This window comes from Myxocyprinus asiaticus, chromosome 48, assembly GCF_019703515.2.
Source record: "Myxocyprinus asiaticus isolate MX2 ecotype Aquarium Trade chromosome 48, UBuf_Myxa_2, whole genome shotgun sequence".
In the NCBI taxonomy this organism is placed as follows: domain Eukaryota; kingdom Metazoa; phylum Chordata; class Actinopteri; order Cypriniformes; family Catostomidae; genus Myxocyprinus; species Myxocyprinus asiaticus.
In genome coordinates this window covers 14,485,891-14,506,066 of record NC_059391.1, presented here as the reverse complement: position 1 = coordinate 14,506,066, position 20,176 = coordinate 14,485,891, and the positions used below count along the sequence as shown (strand labels likewise).

The window sequence follows — 20,176 nt, the reverse complement described above, 5'->3', positions numbered from 1 at the left end:
GGCTCACCTTGCAGATGTATTTGTTCAAGGATTTTGAGCTGCTGGTGTTTGTAACCAAATGGACCACACCATAGAAAATTAGACCTAGAAATAACTTAAAGGCATATTATGAGGTGCTCTACTAGTACACTAGATGCAATGATAGGCTAGCAGCACCACAGTGAAGCTCTATACAAAATACCATAAGTTCTATAAAAGAGTACTTGTGTTTGGATTTCACAGGCCTGTAAGATTTCATGATCAAGCACTTGGGTATTCACACTTTATCTTGCCAACAAGTTTCAAATCATGTGGTAGTCTTAAACAGCAGTTTATACCTACCTGAAGACAAGCTGCAAGTCATGAATTTAAGAGGTCATTAAAGGGATAGTTCACCCAAAAATGAAAATTCTCATTTACTCATCCTCATGCCATCCCAGATGACTATGACTTTCTTTCATCTGCTGAACACAAACGAAGATCTTTAGAAGAATAACTCCGCTCTGTAGGTCCATACAATGCAAGTGAATGGGTGCCAAAATTTTTAAGCTTCAAAATCCACATAAAGGGCAACAGTACTCCAAACAACTGGTGGTTAAATCAATATATTCTGAATAAATATATGTGTGGGTGAGAAACAGATCAGTATTTAAATACATTTTTACTATAAAATATCCTCTCTGCTCAGTCAATCTCCACTTTCACTTTGTCCTTTTGTTTTTGGTGATTCACATTCTTCATGCATGATGCCCCATAAATGGGCAGGGAGCAGAATTTATGATAAAAAAATGACTTACATATTGATCTGTTTCTCACCCACACCTATCATATGTCTGAACACATGGATTTAACCGCTGGAATCATATGGATTACTTTTATGTGGATTTTGGAGCATCAAAATTTTGGCACCCATTCACTTGCATTGTATGGACCTACAGAGATGAGATGTTCTTCTAACAATCTTAATTTGTGTTCAACAGAAGAAAGTCAAAAACATTGGAGATGCCAGGAGGGTGAGTAAATCATGAGAGAATTTTCATTTTTGGGTGAACTTTTCCTTTAACATTAGCAAAAAAAAAAAACAAATGTAAAGGAATATTCTGGGTTCCATGCAAGTTAAGCTCAATCAACAGCATTTATGGCATAATGCTGACAACCACAAAAATTAATTTCGACTTGCCCCTCCTTTTCTTTAAAAAAGCAAAAGTCTGGATTACAGTGAGGCACATACAATGGAAGTAATGTCAACAAACCTTAAAATTGCTGTAAAAATGACAATTTAAACTTTACAGCTCAAATAATGAGTTTTAACAGAAGAATTAAAGCAAGTGCTTTTATAAAATGTAAGTTTCAAATTTCTGCCTTTAAACCCTCCAAAAATTGGCCACATTCACTTTCATTGTAAGTACCTAAAATGTAATCTTGATTTTGAATTTTTTTTTTTTTAAAAGAAAAGGAGGGACGAATCAAAATACATTTTTGTGGTAAACAGCAACAACATGCCATCAATTGAGCTTAACTTGCATTGAACCCGGAATATTCCTTTAATAGCTTTTTATCAGCAACATGAATAAACAAACTTAAGGTGGCGAAATTTCAGATCACAAATACATGCAATATTACAACCAACAACCGAAGCAAATTCCATCAATGGTTTTGCTATTGGCTTTCAACTGCAGTACAAGCAGGTATTCTGAGAATGAAACTGACTTCAGTTCTTTACAAAACATTTTTACCCAACATTATCTGCTATCAAGTGAGTGGGTTGTTTATTTCAATAATTATTTAATTTTTTTACATGAATTCATAAAAGGATTAGTATGTAGTATCTTAAGAATAACAGTTTCTTTATTAAAATAATCTGTTTAACATTTACATTTATTTCACATTGTTGCATGACAGCTGCCAAACTGTTAAGAAAACATATTATATAAAAACAAAATTTCATAGAGCAATGAGCACAAATAAATAAAGAACTGAAACTAACAAACTAAAACAAATGCAATTAAAGCTTATTTTGAGATTGCAAAAAAGGCAAAAGTAAATGTTTCCACCATATTTTCACAATGTTTAGATAAGACCTGTTAAACTCCTGTGTTACATTGCACCTGATGGTAAATGTAACATTTGAAAATACAGGAAAAGTACAAAATATACAATATTGTTTAATGCATTATTATACAAAGCAAACTAAAAACAGTTGATATAAAGACATAGCATAACATTCAAAACAGTTGACAGTAAAAGTGTGATTTTATAAAAACAAGAGAGCAGGACAAGGCAACAGAAAAGTACTTTTTCGTGATGATACTTCTTAGTCTAGCAATTTCTTTCGGCTGTATGTCCTACTTGGTGTCCTTCGCCTTCTTGGCTGGCAAAGAGGAGAGATATCCAGCTCCAACTTTGATCCTGTTGTGAAAAAGAATACCAACATTATTCTCATTCATCATTATTTTCAAATAGAAATAATAATAAAAAACAAATATTCTGAGAAAGGTCACAAGCCAGTTTTTGACTTTTGTCGTCATAAGCACCAAGGCTAAATGTGTCGAAGCACATGCACTAACCAAGGCTCCCACAAGGATTTCTAAATACACATGGAATTAGGCAAATAAACAACTTAAGAAAACAACAGGATCGTCTGCGGAAAGAAAAGGTTCATCATATAAGCAACACAAACTGCAGACCATAGCATGAATCTATCAAAACAGTGTGGCGTTACATCTCAAAGCACATCCCATTCAAAAAATTTCCAGTAGACAAAAAACCCTGAAACGTAAACGTTACCCAAGACATTAAGATAATTTACTATCCCATCTCTCACAGCCTAATTTTCGTCAAATAAGGCATAATCTACTCTACTCTGACTGAAGTCCATAGCTTCAACATGTAGATCTTTATTGTCTTACCATCACATTGCGTTGCTTCATTGATTACAGTTGATTTTTTGTATAACAGAGGTGACTGCGTGAGGGCGAAGATTCCACTAGCCGACACAGGTTTCTTTACTTTAGGGCCTGGAGGGGTGTCCACTGCAAAAGAACATTCAAGCCATAATGTTTACAAAAGCATTTGCTCATGTTTTGTTATAAGGCAATGCTGAAAGCTGCGAACATGCCATGAATTGCACACATGCTTCACGTTAGCCAACTGTACCTTTTCCGCCCAGCCACACAAATTGTTCAGACTTCATAGTGTCTCTAACATCACACTTTTGGACAACAGACTCCGTCCAGTCCATGCCTTCTGGTGAGGATTGCTGACTTGCCAACTGGCTTGATCTCAGACTCAGTTTCTTTTTACTGAATGGGGCACTCACTGATTCCTTGAGTTCTTCCACCCCTTGCATACTGAAAACACCCTCAAGCTCAGGGTCATCCAAAATACCAGTCTTTTCAAAAAGAGGAACTCCTTTGATGACCTGCTCTTTGTTCCCATAAGTCTCGATCCGTGCCCTTTTCTTACGAGGCCAACTATTGAGGTTTTCTGGGGTTGACCGTTCCCTGCTCTGTGGAGATGGCGTCAAGGGGGTGAGTTCACCCGAGGCCAGTGGGGAAAGGTTATTTGTAGGATACCGTGTGGGAGTGATTGATTGGCATATGAATGTTTGTACACCTTTCCTGGGTGTACCTTTAGCAGGGGTTCCATGATTGCAGAGTGATGGAGATATGCAGCCAGGATCTCGATGTCTAGAACACTGCACAAGGGGGCTATCACTCTGTGGTACCTTAATGTTTGACATGTTATGGAGCACAAGAGGTGAAGCCATGCCCTTGGTTGCACTCTTTGGAGCATCACCTGCATTGAAAGAATCTGTTCTTCTTAACTTGAGTTTAGGCAGACCTGAGGCCTGCATCTCCAGCTCCACTTCATAAGTAAGGGGTTGAGGATTGGTAAACTTATTTCCACAAGCAGGAGTTCTTCTTGTTCTTGGGGTGGAAAACTTTGGTGTTCCTGAGGAGTATCCAAGACGTGCTTCCGCCTCTCTTTGCCGCCGATCTGGAGTTTGACGGAAGCCGTAGCTTCGACTTGGCGTCATTTCAGCTGGGGTGGCTTGTTTACCCTTGAATGTAAAAACCTCAGAGGATCTAGAGGATTTCCTTGAGAAAGCAATGTTCATCTTAATGCCACCAGTCAACTGTGTCTTTACCACTGAAGCCTCAGATATATCAATGCTTTCGTCCTCTGTGGTGCTAAATTCAGAGCAATCAAACTGCTGAGAGTCAGAAGACGATGTCTCCACTGCTTTTTCCAGGTTGGTCTCACTTTGCTCTTTAATAATTTTTCCTTGAGACTCCCTCTCTTGAGGATTCAGGCTGATACCTGATCTATGACTACCAGAGGACTGTGATACACATGATTTATCTGTAGGCAAAGACAGACCTTTAATAGGTGAAGGACTAGTACCTAGAATTGCTTGAGAGTTAAGAGGCGAAGAAGAGTCTTTTACAGGTGTTCTACCAGAGCGAGTGCACATCCTTTGTGATGGGACAGGGCTTTTGATGGATGTTTGTATATTTGGTTTTAATGGTAAAGGGCAAAAATAAAATGGCCCAGAATTAGAATGCAATGCATCATTGGAGGCAAAGTCACCAGAGCCTTCCTTAACCTTACAAGGTAAGCTCAATGTTCTCCTTATCTTTCCTGATTTCACACTGGACTCAGATTGTTCTGGAACAAGATTTTCAGGGATTTCAAGTTTCCTGGGCAATGTTTCAGGAGACGCACTGCTTTTCCTCTGGGACATCTTGTCGGGTGTTTTGAAAACATTTGTCCTTTCATCTGGGTTGCAACTCTTGCTGGGTTTCATCAGCCTTGGTGAATATCTTCTTGCAAACAGAGGAGACTCTGGCAAATTGATTGGATTGTTTGACACACGTTTTCGTGGAGAGGGAGACCATGTGACACTCTTCTTTGGTGTTTTTATGTTTGGGCTCCGCAGCCAAGCACCATTTGGAGAAGCACAATCCAGTAGGTTTTTCATTGGTGTCTTAAGTATCCCCTTAAGTGGGCTTTTCTTGGGAGTCTCTACCACAAGGTTCTTAGCAGCTGGTGAGCGAAATGGACTCCCTCGTAGGGTCATCCCATTCTCTCCAGCTGTCCGGCCTGGAGTTCTTGGGGAACGAGGGGTTCTACACCCAACTGCAGATCCAAATGCATCAGAATGCAACTTCTGTGGTGTTTTATTGGGACTCTATAAAAAAATAAAATTAAATTAAATAAAAAAAAAGGTTGGGTCTTATCAAGTTTAATATTTGACTCGTTTAAAAGCATTCCATGTTCTTTTTAATTAACAGTGCACCAGTGTTGTACCTCAAAAACTGCAGATGTAAGCGACAAATCTTTGCTGCCTTGATCTCCTGAGGAGGATGCTGTAGGGTGCCGTAGGCGACCAGGGGACTGGGTGGCACCAAAAAGAAGCCGAACTGGAGACCTAACAGAACTAACATTGAATCCACCTACAAAAATGAAGACAAGGCTAGTTCAAAACATTCAAAGCACACATAAAAGTATAACTGTCTTTTGCATTTGAAACTGCACATGTGGAAATATACTAGTATAGTAGAGCCTAATGCCAGGGCATTAGTGGTGGACCGATATGTTTTTTTTTTAATGGCCGATGCGGATATCCAGAGAGCAGGGTGGTCGATAGTCCCATACAATGGCGATATAATCACACAATATTTTGTTTAAATGGTAGATAGCAGTTTTTTCAGATTTTTGTTTAGTCATCAAATTTTAGTAATTTATTGGCACATGAAGAAATTTTTTGGGGGGATTTTTCCCCTTTTCTCCCTAATTTGGTTTAACAACTCCCAATGTGCTTTTAAGTCCTCGTGGTCGCGTAGTGATTCGCCTCAATCCGGGTGGCAGAGGACGAATCCCAGTTGCCTTCGCGTCCGAGACCGTCAACCCGCGCATCTAATCACGTGACTTGTTAAGCGCGTTGCCACGGAGACATAGCGCGTGTGGAGGCTTCACGCCATCTACGCTCAACTCACCACGCACCCCACCTAGAACGAACCACATTATAGCGACCACGAGGAGGTTACCCCATGTGACTCTACCCTTCCTAGCAACCGGGCCAATTTGGTTGCTTAGGAAGCCTGGCTGGAGTCACTCAGCACGCCCTGGGTTTCGAACTAGCGAACTCCAGGGGTGGTAGCCAGCGTTTACCCTCATGAAGAAATTGTTAATATATTAGAAAGAAGGAAATAACAGTACACACAGTAGTCCAGCAACCATGGATGCCATGTCCACATTAGCAATCACATTTACTCAAAAAATACCGAATCAAACCAATTGTACAAACAGAGCATATTTAATAGGACATTTACTTATAGCACATGTGAAGCGTGTTTACTTTGGGCTGCATTCAAAAACGTAGGCAGCAGACTTGCTACCTTGATGCCTAATCAGTTAATAGCTTAACTGACAGCTGTTGAATGAGCGGAACTCTTAAAGAAACTGGTCTCCGAACAGTTTGAAAAGCACCTTATTTTCATCCTACCTCCATATACAGCCTCCTGAGGCAGCATTTTCCTGGTTTCGGACGCAGCCTTGAAGTTGCACTCACATGCTCGTGCAGATCCAGCGCGAGCAGCAGCAATCTCCTGACAGTTTATATGGCCTGGATCGCCTGCTTTGAGTAACACAGAGTGACCGTCATGATGTGAATTAGAGGAACTTTTGATCCTGAAGTTTTTGATTCTGGCTGATGGAATACGCACTTCAGAGGAAGATATTATAGGAGCGCTTGACGGGAAGAAAACGCAGAGTTTTCGTGAATTACAGTTGAAGTCAGAAGTTTACATACAGCTTAGCCAAATACACTGAAATTCAGTTTTTCACAATTCCTGACATTTAATCGTAGAAAACATTACCTGTCTTAGGTCAGTTAGGATCACTACTTTATTTTAAGAATGTGAAATGTCAGAATAAAGTAGAGAGAATTATTTATTTCAGCTTTTATTTCTTTCATCACATTCCCAGTGGGTCAGAAGTTTGCATACACTTTGGTAGTATTTGGCAGCATTGCCTTTATATTGTTTAGCTTGGGTCAAATGTTTTGGGTAGCCTTCCACAAGCTTCTCACAATAAGTTGCTGGAATTTTGGCCCATTCCTCTTTACAGAACTGGTGTAACTGAGTCAGGTTTGCAGGTCTCCTTGCTCCCACATGCTTTTTCAGTTCTGCCCACAAATTGTCTATCAGATTGTGGTCGGGGCTTTGTGATGGCCACTCCAATACCTTGACTTTGTTGTCCTTAAGCCATTTTGCCACAATTTTGGAGGTATGCTTGGGGTCATTGTCCATTTGGAAGACCCATTTGCGACCAAGCTTTAACTTCCTGGCTGATGTCTGGTGATGTTGCTTCAATATGTTCACATAATTTTCCTTCCTCATGATGCCATCTATTTTGTGAAGTGCACCAGTCCCTCTTGCAGCAAAGCACCCCCACAACAAGATGCTGTCACCCCCATGCTTCACAGTTGGGATGGTGATCTTCAGCTTGCAAGCCTCACCCTTTTTCCTCCAAACATAACGATGGTCATTATGGCCAAACGGTTAAATTTTTGTTTCATTAGACCAGAAGACATTTCTCCAAAAGTAAGATCTTTGACCCCATGTGCACTTGCAAACTGTAGTCTGGCTTTTTTTTATTTATTTATTTTTTTTAATAGTAGTTTGGAGCAGTGGCTTTTTCCTTGCTGAGCAGCTTTTCAGATTATGTTGATATAGGATTTTTTTTTTTTTTACTGTGGATATAGATACTTGTCTACCTGTTTCCTCCAGCATCTTCACAAGGTCCTTTGCTGTTGTTCTGGGATTGATTTGCACTTTTCGCACCAAACTACTTTAATCTCTAGGAGACAGAATGCATCTCCTAAAGCAGTATGATGGCTGCGTGGTCCCATGGTGTTTATACTTGGGTACTACTGTTTGTACAGATGAACGTGGTACCTTCAGGCATTTGGAAATTTCATTTCAAGGATGAACCAGTCTTGTGGAGGTCCAAAATTTTTTGGTCTTGGGAAAATCAAAAGATATCAGCCATGATGTCAAGCAAAGAGGCACTGAAACTCAGTGGTAGGCCTTAAAATACATCCACAGGCACACCTTCAATTCAGTACACCTCCTATCAGAAGCTAATTGTCTAAAGGCTTGTCATAATTTTCTGGAATTTTCCAAGCTGCTTAAAGGCACAGTTAACTTAGTGTTTGTAAACTTCTGACTCACTGGAATTGTGATTTAGTCAATTAAAAGTGAAACAATCTGTCTGTAAACAACTGTTGGAAAAATTACTCATGTCATACACAAAGTAGATGTCCTAAATGACTTGCCAAAACTATAGTTTGCTAATATGAAATGTGTGAAGTGCTTAAAAAATTAGTTTCAACCTAAGTGTATGTAAACCTCTGACTTGAACTGTACATCTGTTTAAATGAGATATCTGCATATTTGCAATATAATAGAAGTTTTATTGATATTTGCCTTTTATCATTAGAAAGTTAAAGGTAACAGGGAACTGTAGAGGAGAGACTGTTAGAATACATGCTTTAGAGTTAAATAAATGAGCACTCCACAGGATGCTGGATCCGCTGAAGTTGTATGAGTTTGGGTTATTACATCTACTTAAACAGGATATGTGCATATTTGCAGACAGTATATGATATTAGTTTTATTGACATTTGCCTTTTTAATCATTAGACAAGACAGCTAAAAAAATTACAGGGAACCGTTGAGGAGAGAGAGGGAGAATGAAGTAGGCGAGCACTTTAACATTATGAGCTCAAAAGCGTCTGCCTGATATGTGGACCGTTTAAATGAGACCGTTGCACATTAGTCAATTATTGTAGTAACACGATGGCACATAACAAGAAAACAAACTGTGACTGGTCATTTACATGTCTCAGTCGCTTCACACGCAAGCAGGAAACAAGAAACAAATCAGCCAACCGGGAAAATTTATCTGCCGATAATTAAAAAAGTCAGAATATCGGCCTCGGCGATATATCGGTCGACCACTACAGGGCAGTATAGTAGAGGTAGTAAGGGAAACTTTTAGCCTATAGCCAACTAAAACATTGAGGTTGGCCCCACTGAACAACATCATTTCCATTTTATTGTATCACTGAAACACTTGGACTAGTCCCAGCTTACCTTTACCCTCAGAGTGGCAGAGCTGAGAGGAGGACAGGGCACGATCCAGGTTTCGGGAACGTGGCTGTGAGCTTGAATAGAAGACACTGGAATGTCTCCTGGTAAGGCTTTTAATTCTTGGGCTTCTCCTCAAGTCTAAGAGGGAATGATTTATTAGAGCAACTTCTATGCATAAGTGATCATTCTATGTTGGAGATTTGGAAAAACCCTGCACACTAACCAGCAACTGGTTTGACAGGAGACTCCTCAATAATGCACACATCAGATTCTCCAGATCTCCTGGAGGGCAATGGAAACAACGGAAGATTCAGTTCATGCTTCTTGAACATTTTACAAATGTTTTCTAATAGTCTAATACTACTATAATATCTTCCTGAAGCAGAGTACTAATAAATGACAAAACCAGTAACAATTTAAAAATCATGGTCCTTTACTCACCTGCCAGTCCTTTGCCTGTGAAGTAAGCGATTGGACACTTGCTTATGAAGTGGTGTCTCAGTTACTTTCTTTGTCAGAAGAGTGTGTTGTTCTGAAACTAAAAGATTTAAAAATAAAAGTTCATACACACAGTGCCATTTCATTAATCAATATCTTTCTCTGAAAAAAAATTTACCATCATCCTCCACATGTGAACGCTTGCGTTTCCTGAGTCCTTCTACCGCGGAAACAGACTGGCTTCTGGGCATTTTTGACTTCTTTGACGGAGATATGGTTACCTGGTTGAAGAGATTTCTCCTAACCTTTGTTACCTCTGTGAATGAATAGGACAAGGTACAACATCAGATCACAACAACTCTCCGTGCAGCTTGAAAATAGGACAGCATGAAGATTAAAATGAAATGAGCCAATTACCTTGAACTGTATGCTTTTGAGGTGGTGGTTCTTCCACAGCAGGTTTTTCTACAGGAACACACAGCTTTGGCTTTGTCTGTAGATCCAAAGAGAGGTACATTAGCATTATGTAACATTCCTGGGCTGTGTTCAAATTTTGTCAGGGCTCTTTGTCAATGTTCCCTATAACTTTTGTTTTTGCTGAGCAAATCCTATTTCTGTTGGCCAGAACCTTTGGGCACTTGAGCATATACAGTATAACTATATATATATATATATATATACATACATACATACATACATACATACACACACACACACACACACACACAGTATACTACAGTGTTTCCTCATGCTGAATTATGAGCGCCGCTGTTGGGATTTCACATAGTTCATTTAATATTTTTGATGCAACATAACGCTTGCCAGCCCCAGTAAGCTGTGCGCTTTGTACACTGTAAAAGAGACCCCACCGCGCGCGCACACACAAACACAAATACACGCACATACTCACAGTGACGTCACCGCATAACACACGTGTCAAACTTGCTTAATTTCAAGTGGCCTGTGAGCTAATTTCTGAACCGTAGGATGGCAGGGGATTGCAACATTTCACTGTACAATCAGTTAGCGCTTTCTGTGAATAAAAATGAACCTTCCCCTGTCATCTGTATGTTTTGGGTGCATTTTGCTTGCTTCAAAAATGGAATGAAACAGCACTACACAAATCAGTTATCAACACGGCTCAATTATGAAAAAAGCAGCACGAGGGCAGAGCAGGTGCGGTAATTCGCGGACTGGTCTCAACCAAACAACAGACTATTTTAAATGCGCTTGTGAACCAGTGAGATGTGTGACGGGGATTGTGAAACCCGTTTGAATAAGGTACAGAATTGTCGGTTGCAAAACTCTTATGTCTCAGTGATGAAACTAGTTTAAAACAAACAGCCCCCACATTATAAATGGCACTGACAAAGAAAACAGGAGAAAACAAATTAGAAGGCATTTCAATTCACAGATCACAATGCTCACAAAAATGTACCATGGATTTACAGGAGGTAACACTAACTATACTATATTAACTATGGTAGTTGTGGCAGAAAAAGTTTCAAAATATATTTAGATTGCTGTTATTTCATTACAAAAATGCCATAGTTCTTTATATAGAAACCATGGTTACTAATCAATGAGGAGCCATGCATGGTTTTACCTGGTTACCATGAACTATTACAAATATCATTGTTAAAACTACGGATACTATGGAAGCACTATGGTGCATTTTTATAATTATGGACCAAGCTATCAGTTTTCCATCTGTGTAAAATCTGTTCTCTTGTAATTCTCTCTGACTGTAGGAAAAGTTGTTTTATTTGCCTTCAGAAATTCCAAGAGATGACTGTAGTTTAATCAGTAGGAGCCTGATGAAAGGAATATGTAAAGACTCAACTTAGGTGTTTATTTTTTTCCACAGATGTTACTGTTATTAATATAATAATTTTCATCTGCACCCAACTTCAAAATCAACGCGGTACTGTCAAATGTGCATTTCAATGCACATAACATGCAATATTATTGGTAACTGCATGGCTACTACCAAAGCAGGTGCTGGTGCCACATTTTCAATGGGCCATTTGAGGGCACAAATAAACCCTGATGTGGCCCAGGCTGAAATTGAGTTTAACACCCCTATTTCAAGCTATTATTCAACCAACACGTGTTAATAGAGGTCTGGCGCTGCGGGCTTGCGCACAACAGCACCGCTGCTGAATAAAATCCTAGGGGAAACACTGTACTGTGTATATAAAATTTTTGTTGGTACCAATACCAGTGAAATTTCACAATTCTTGACATTTAAATTCAATGGTAAAAATGAATATTATGCTATTGAACGCACTACTTTGTTTAAAAAATGTAAATATTAATGTAAATATAAACATTACATAAAAACAATGGCATTCTGCCTTAGTGTTTCTTAAGTAAACACTGCTACGCGTTTTTTAATTATTCAGGTAAATAGTCATAATAATAAAAGGAGCATAAGTATTAAGTAATCTAAGAACACAGTAGGCTAATAATAACAAATAAATAAAGGGCAGTCAGTGGCTTTCTTTTCAATATTGTTGTTTGATTAATATTAACAACTTAATAGATAGTGGTAGATCTATTAGCCTGCACTAGTGTGTTTGCACTGCAAAGCCTAATGCACAGATCCAATATTATGACAACTGGTGTGTTGCACCTGTTTGCATTCAGTAAGACACAAGCAAATATTTATGTTAAGCAATTGCGGGACGGGAATTGACCATGAAGAACATTTAACCGTTCAAGCGCACAGCCACATTTCCGCATTCACCAATAGCACTCGTGCCTCAGGTAAATGCAGTATGTGTTTGTGTTGTTCCACGACTAAATAATGTGAATTCCCACCTTTGTGTGCATTACACACAAGGTTTCACTTAAAGCTTCAGCTCCAAAACTGGAAAAAATGAACATTCATATGGACTCTAGTCGAGATACTGAGCATTCATTTAGCTCTGAATCAAGAAAATCTCTAGGTTTTCCCACACACCGCCATCTTCGCGGATGTATTTTCCATCTGCGCGGGAGTAACATCAGAAGTGCAGAGGGAACATTGCTTGTGTGGTTCCCACCCTTGTAAACACCTCATTTGGGCACATTCAGAACTATCTGATAGAAAAACTATTTCAGATCACTGATGAAAATTTGTATGAATGAAAAACAATCATGTTACAGTATATCAGAGCCATAACTCCACAGATATTTTTCATGCAACCAAGCACATTATATTTTTGGCTGTATTTGTATAAAATAAATGATCCATTTTGAAATAAAAGAAAGATTGGAATACACTTTTAAGTAAAGAAATTCCATTACAAGAAACTGCCAGAACACAGCAGTGCAAGAGGAGTGATGGGGAAAATAGAAGCTCACCAGGCGTGTGGACTTTCTTGGCATTTCTATCTGTCGAAGCACTTGAGGAGCCTCACTCATGCTCTTGTGGCGTGTGATCATGTTCTGCCTACAAAAGCGAGATAAAAGTTTTGTCCACTTCTGTCAATACAAAGCACTTGATACAACTGCACCTTGTTTTGAGTAACAATCACCTCCTCTTCTTAGCAGAGCGAATGCGGAGTTCCTCCAGGTGATCTCCGACACTGGAGACGTGGCTCTGCGTGGCAGAGAGAGGAGAGGGACTCACAGACACACTGTCCTTTGCCATAGACTCATCACTGAAGTAGTCAGGGGGCAGGACAGCAATGAGTGCATCAGGCAACTGAGTTCCTAGACTGTGGTAGACATCTGCCAGGACCTTAGGAATGCTGTTCAAGTACCTGGGAGATATTCATATCCAAAATATTAAATCTCAGAAATTCTCAGTTTCACACACCACATTTTTAGGAATATTCTTGAACTTTTAATTACTTACACCGGGAGGACTTCGTCTTGCATGAACCTGGATAAGTACACAGCATCTTTCCCCCGAGAGATAATACGGAACAAATCAGCCACCTTAAACCAATGTGGGGGGGGGGGTGGAGATATATATATATCAAATTAAACTACAAAGCAGACAAGATTTTTGCATGATAACTCAATGATTGTGAAGTGAAGATATAGTTTACATTATAGGTTATGACGTTAGAGATTTTTAAAGGTTGATTGTTTCCTTACATCCTCCACTCTCTGTTCCACAACCTCCACCTCTTGTTGTTCTGGTTTTCTGCACAACTCAAGTCTGAGAACTGCTTGCAGCTGGCATCTGTAGAGAAATTTAAATTTAATAAGATTATTACCTTTACTTAAAAGGAATATTCTCGGTTCAATGCAAGTTAAGCTGAATCAACAGCATTTGTGGCATAATGTTTTGGGGTCAGTAAATGTGGAGAATTTTCATTTTTCAGTCAACCATGCCTTTAAAAGGCAGAAATGTGAAGCTTATAATTTTATAAAATTTTAATCTTGTTAAAACTCATGTATTATATGAACTGTAAAGATGTTTAATTCATAATTTTTTTACAGTCATTTTAGGGTTTGATGACATTACATCATCATGGCAATGAAGTTGTAAAATTGGTTATAACTTTATACAGAAAAGGTTAGTAAGTGATTTTACCACACTAAAATCATGTTAACACACACATTATGTCTTGTGGCTAAACTTTTGAAACAGTGAGTATTTTAATGTTTACGGATTGGCCCCATTTACTTCCACTGTAAGTGCCTCTCTGTATCCCAGATTTTTGCTTTTTTTTAAAGAAACAAAATTAATTTTTGTGGTAATCAACATTATGCCACAAATGCTGTCGATTGAGCTTAACTTGTATTGAACCCGGAAAATGTCTTTAAACTTGATTAACTAAAGATGATTCAGGGTAATCATAAAAGATGCTGTAATGTTATACAACAGTCACCTGAACAGAACATGACATTTTTGATGTGTACTTACTCCCTGATTTTACTTTCAACATCTGAAGAATCTCCATACAGCTGACGAATAGACTGACAGGTTTTCAATAGATGCTTTTCCACCAAATCCAAGAATGAAACCTGTCAAGATATTGTTAAATGCATGGTCAAAAGGACATTTTTCAGTTGCACTTCTCTGAAATGATGACATGATTTCAGCCTTTTCCCAACTAGGATTTGACACAATATTAAATGTTCCTCTTAATGCCAGCTCATACTTCTGCGACAAACCTACACTGTATGCTCAGCATTGTGGCCAATGCGGTGGTTTGCATTTATAGTTCTGTGTTGCTGTGTCTGCATCATTCTGCGAGTAGCCACATTCTATTGTATTGAGAGAAAATGCCTTAATTTCTGAAATAACTATTCATCAAAGTATAACGCTAAGTTGTAAACACACATATCTTTTGTCGTGTTTTCGCTTGTAACTTTGTGAATTAAGCAGACTATAAGAACAGCAGATGCTCCAAAAAATGAAATGAGTCCAAATACAATGCAACACAATCACTGATCAGTGGATACGATGCATAGATCTTAAAATAGTCTTGGAGCAAATGCAACCGTACCTCAGATATTTTTTTGTCATGCTGGGGGATGGTCTCTGCTAACAAAGCGGACCAATCACAGTTGTTGTGGCATACGTCGACACAAACTTTGTTACATTTTTGAAGAAGTGCATGTCAGGCTACGCCGTAGGGTTCAAAACAGAAGTATAACTTGGCCTTTACTTACCTCAGCATCTGTGTTGGTTTTGATGAATGCCTTCACCAAATAGACCAAATCCTGGACCTGAGAGGGAACGGACACTAATCTGTTGTCCACAGCTTTCTGATAAGCGAGTCCCAGATGGGAGAGCAGCTCCTCCTCACTGTTGAAATCTGTTCAAATTCCAAGAATCCATTATTACTATTATTATGCTTTATACAACCAAAAGTTTTTTAAACAGATTAGGGTCCAGTTTTAACTTTTTTCTGCAATTATCATACTTTTCAAATATAATAAAGGTGAAAAGTGCATATTTAAAAACAAAAATGTAATCATAATTTTTTTTAAAGCTTCTGCATATATTCAAATGAAATCTCTCGAATAATCCTCACAATAATCAATATACCCAATTACCAAAATGATGGTTAGCTGCAGTCATATTTTTTTTTTTTTTTTTAGAAATTATATTAAACTGCTGATCATTGATAGAACAATTTTAGGCTAAGTCTGAGGTAATTAAGAAATGTATGAAGAAACAGAGTACTCACGCATGAGACCGGGCTTAGTGCGATCCCCAGAGCATCTCTTGTCCCCTTTATCAGCCCCTCTGGCAGACCCCACAGAGCTGCTATCTGCCTGAGTCTTTTGAGCTTTCACGTTCAAGCGAGCAAAATTCAGCATCTGTAGAGAGCGACTCATGGTCTTCATCTTCTGTCTTACTGGTGTGCGCTGGGTTCCTCCTTAAAGCGAAGACAACATAAGAGTACAAATACCAATAATAAAAAAATAAAATAAAACAAAACACACATTAAGATAACTTTGTTGTTCACGATATCACCAACAAAATAATTGTGAATAAATATTCAATGCATGTCCCACCCCTTTTGTATATGAATTTGTACTCACGTTTTTTGGACCTCTGGTTGCCACTTGAGCCAGCTGCGCTGCTCTGATAGAGCTCTGAGAGACAGCTGGTCAGCTCCTGCTGAGTGTCTGAGTATTCCTCTCCATGTTCCTCTTCTTCAGGAGCTGCATTAAGCAACCTGTACATGTAAAACAAACATATGTCTTAGATTGGGATGAAACAGCCCAGACAGAACAATATATTCCATTATAGATGTGAAAAAGTGAAGTTAAGATGAATACATACTTCATTGATTCCATTAAGTGGCAGCTGATGCCTGATTGGTCAGACAGAGGGAACCACCCCTCTACCAGCCCATTTCTTCTTGCACAAGACCCCTGTTTAAGCTCTTGATTTGCCCAGTCAGGAACCAATGGCAGCATCACTTCCTCTGGAAACCACAAGAATATTTTAACTCACAGTGGGGAATAATTCTGTTATGCACAATGCACATAACATCATTTGTGATAACACTAGCAAGTGTCCCAAATAATACATAGACTGTACAACACACAAGATCTCAGATAAAATAAACACCTGAGCAATCCTCATTCTCCATGGTGTCATACATGACATTGAGAACACTGCTGACGACATCAGGTAAGTCAGTGGAGATGTCTGCGGTTTCCGAGGAAATGAAGCTTGCAGGAAGGTGCTCGTCTCCCAGAGTAACCAGAGGCTGGAGGACAGTGACTAGAGCTGTGCAGGAGGAGAGCACTGACAGCACCGCTGAACACACCACACCTCCTTCACTCACTTCTGCAAGCTGTGCAAAATCAAGTCAAGAGATTCTGTATTAAAACTACAAGTTTTTTTGTGCTTCACAGTAACACAATTTACCTGTCATTCACTAGTTTGTCTGTAACAAACCATCTTGCTATCTTAAGGGGTCGCACACTAAACTTGTCTGGCGGACGACAAAGCGCGATCCAAAATTCGAAACAATTGTTTTCTACGAATGTACACACACCGCTGCCAACAGACGCCAAGTGGCCCAGCAACACCACTGGAGGCTGCTCAAAATCTGCAGCGTCATGGAGCGCCTTTCACATAGTTTTTCATTCAATTCTACACAAATCATTATTAACGGACAACATAGATTATTTACTTTAGCCAAGACTGGATGATACACTGTGTTTGTATCTTTCATTTATCCAACACAATGTACTTTCAGTTACAAGTATTCAGTTATCTTTTTGAGGTTTGACAGCTTGAATGGAGCCTATTCAAGGCCACATATAGAGAAATTGCATAATAAACGTCACCATTTCTAATCGTTCAGTTTGCGCAGTTGCACCACTTTCATACACTAACCTGCAGTTACTTTGTTCATTCTTGAAGGACAAAACCTTTGTAACTGCTGAGTATGGTAACTAGACTAACAACTTTTGACTGCCACCTCATCCTGTGAGAGATACCTGTGCCTTGTCTTACCCGCGATGCGGCGCTTTCCGTCCAGTGTGCGACTGGCTTTAGGGAAGAAAACAAAACAACAACTTTGCACTTAAAATGAAAATAAAGCAAAAAGTCTTGGCACAATACAACAACAATGCAAGCTTTTTGTGAAAGCACTGCTTTCGCAAAAACTTGAACTTTCGATACGCAGCGTAGTACGAAATTTCTCGCATTATGTTGCGTTTCCGGTCTCCTGCGTTTGGATGCAATTGAATGGGAATGAATGGAGTGTAAAGTGTAGTGTGACCACCCCTTTAATATGGACTTAAGTATGAGTGGCCTATTCTACAACAGCTTTAAATGTGACTTATTCAATCAGATTTTAGAGCAATCCCTATCCCTTTCTGAAAGCATAATACATTTAGTCTCTTTTGTGTAATGAATCAATAATCTAGTAATTCCTTATAATAACTTTACCATGGAAGATCCACCAGTGGACAGCTCCCTCAGCTGCTGAAAAGCCACCTGAACCAGCTCAGCATCTGGGCACTGCAGAATCCAGCTCTCAGAGGCTGAACGTGACAGGGAGAGGGTGTCCAAGTCCTGCAGGACACCTCTCAGAGTCACTTCTACAGGAGCACGCAGGGATCTCTGCCTGAATGAGACCGGCTCTAGCGTCACACCACAGGACTGCTTGTCTCCACCTTCTACAATAAGGATTCATGAAGTCACTCGTAACATTAACCCAGCATAGAAACAAACATATGCATGCACCACTGACTAAATCGTAATATTTACCTGCAATCCAGCAAAGAGACCCATCCAAAGAAGGAAATGCTTGTCGTTGCAACCTTTGTGATGACTGAATGTAGCCATTGGCTGAGTCTATAGGGAAAGCATCCAGTCCAAAAGCCAGTGCAGGGTTTACACCAGGATGCTGGTCCCTCAATGGCAAGCAAGGAGACAGCATGGGCACCACCCGTCCACCAACCTGCCCTAGAAGCTCTGCCACTGTATCCATGCCAGCGTAGTCCTCCACCACACTGTTACCCTGTTAAAAAAGTAAACTGTAGTGAACAACACCCAAATACAAGCATCAGTTCTTGTGCTAGGACGACCACTTACCTTCAATATGCCCGAATCAGCCCAATGCAGCACAACTTTTCGTTGAATAAGCATATCTATGAGACCTTTGGGCAGCACCTGCTCCTGTATTTCTCTTTGGTTTCTACGGTCATCCCTCCGCAGAGACAAATAGTCCCCCAAGTCTCTATTGGAGCATGGACATTCAGAAACAACAAAAAGGATATTTTTGTCAAAATGTATGTCATCGTCCTGCAAGGGGACATTTCTGCCACTTCGACTGGACCTTCGGGGTCTCAAAGTCACTTTGGTAGGAGATGTTAGATCAGGTCTATCCCATTGGAAGTCTAGGAGGATCTCTTTCAGAGCATTCTGGACACAACTAGCTGGGCTGGGTTTCAGTTTGTGTTGCGTGGAGGACTTTTCGCGACATCTGGGGGATTTTTCCTCCAGGTTGAATTTGACAAGAAGCTCTTCTTCAAAGTCACTGAACGCCTTCTCGTGGAGCTCCTTGAAATCAGTGACTCTGGTAACGAGATTGGCACTTTTCACGGTCCTAGAATGGAAACATGTATATCCCCATCGGACTTTTTCAAGACCATACTTATTTCCCAAACGGAGCAAAATCCTTAGTACCCAATGTTTAAGATGACTTTGAAAGGCACTGGTCGTGCTGCTGTTTTCCGCAGGTCGATAATCCACATCGATGGCGAAAAACACATTCTGAGCGGCCATAACTGCACTTGTAGGACTGTTAGAGACAATAATATCGTTACCAGCGATCAAATGTTACAGGTAAAGACGTTTAGAACTCGTGTAGAGAGCGAAAACAGATTAGAGTCGTGACGCCATGCCTTTAAAATCGTTTAAAATGTCAATAAAAGCATATTCGAACGTTAGCTACGCACCATTTTACGAGCAGCTCGCGCAGTGCGGACCTACGTTATTTTCCTCAGTGCGAGTCATGATTCCATTCGCTGTTGAATCTTAAACCGTTCGAAACGAACTATATCCATTTAAACATGCCGTTAAGACCAAAGGCCATTTGATGTGGGACTGTAACAACATGTATGTTTAAACTGAAGCTATTCTTTTTTTTTTTAAAACGTTAACATTTCCGTTAGCCATTGCTCCACTCGCTGCCTTAAAGTCTTCGCGCTTCAGAATTCGTTAAATGCCATTGGCTGGAGCGAACGAACGTCCGAAAACGAACTTTAAAAACGTCATTCGTTTCTCTTCGTTTGATAGGACCACAGGTCGTTGCAAAAAAAAATAAAAAATACGTAATTCCTATCTTGATCTGTGATTGGCCCACAGTCATGTCAATAAAAAGAGCTGCTCTTTAGTTCTTCTCGTACTACATGCGTAGTTTATTTGTTACTGGCATCTACTGGACAGGAGTCAAAGTGCTAAAATAAACAGTTTGCTGCGTACTACAAAATTGTGTTGCTTAGGCTATAATGAGAGTAGCAAAGTGCATAGAAATTCACTAAGGTCACTGTTAAAAAGAATATATATATATATATATATATATATATATGGAAGCCCTGAACCGCAAGGTGGAAGAAAACAAATTACGGTAAAAAAAAAAAAAATAGTGTCTCAGTCTTATTTTTTTTTTTTTTTA

At 39.5% G+C, this 20,176-nt stretch overlaps 1 protein-coding gene across 5 annotated transcripts; it reads right to left on the bottom strand.

Annotated features, from left to right (window-relative positions):
* Positions 1-1,020: 1,020 nt before the first annotated feature.
* Positions 1,021-19,700, bottom strand: LOC127437756 (treslin-like). 5 transcript variants are annotated; one of them, XM_051692899.1, is made up of 23 exons: positions 18,592-19,700; positions 18,265-18,517; positions 17,944-18,173; positions 16,609-16,837; positions 16,318-16,462; positions 16,074-16,210; positions 15,716-15,907; positions 15,195-15,340; positions 14,443-14,543; positions 13,668-13,755; positions 13,423-13,505; positions 13,100-13,327; positions 12,927-13,014; positions 9,996-10,071; positions 9,757-9,894; positions 9,582-9,678; positions 9,364-9,422; positions 9,144-9,278; positions 6,491-6,622; positions 5,293-5,438; positions 3,136-5,173; positions 2,889-3,011; positions 1,021-2,388 (listed from the first exon to the last, which is right to left on the bottom strand). In XM_051692899.1, the coding sequence occupies exons 1-23, from the start codon at positions 19,282-19,284 to the stop codon at positions 2,294-2,296; spliced, it is 5,652 nt and encodes a 1,883-aa protein (XP_051548859.1). In that variant the 5' UTR covers positions 19,285-19,700; the 3' UTR covers positions 1,021-2,293. The 5 variants fall into 5 exon arrangements, with proteins under 5 accessions (XP_051548859.1, XP_051548860.1, XP_051548861.1 ...); XM_051692900.1 differs by having other exon boundaries at positions 6,491-6,619; XM_051692901.1 differs by having other exon boundaries at positions 9,582-9,672.
* Between the last annotated feature and the right edge of the window lie 476 nt (positions 19,701-20,176).

What these genes read in the sequence shown, in the direction of transcription:
- LOC127437756 (XM_051692899.1), bottom strand. Translation starts at nt 19,284, where the DNA reads ATGGCCGCTCAGAATGTGTTTTTCGCCATCGATGTGGATTATCGACCT. An exon ending in CACTTAATGGAATCAATGAA is followed by an intron (nt 16,211 to 16,317) that starts GTATGTATTCAT and finishes TTACATGTACAG; the next exon opens with GTTGCTTAATGCAGCTCCTG. An exon ending in TCCTGTCAAACCAGTTGCTG is followed by an intron (nt 9,279 to 9,363) that starts GTTAGTGTGCAG and finishes ATTCCCTCTTAG; the next exon opens with ACTTGAGGAGAAGCCCAAGA.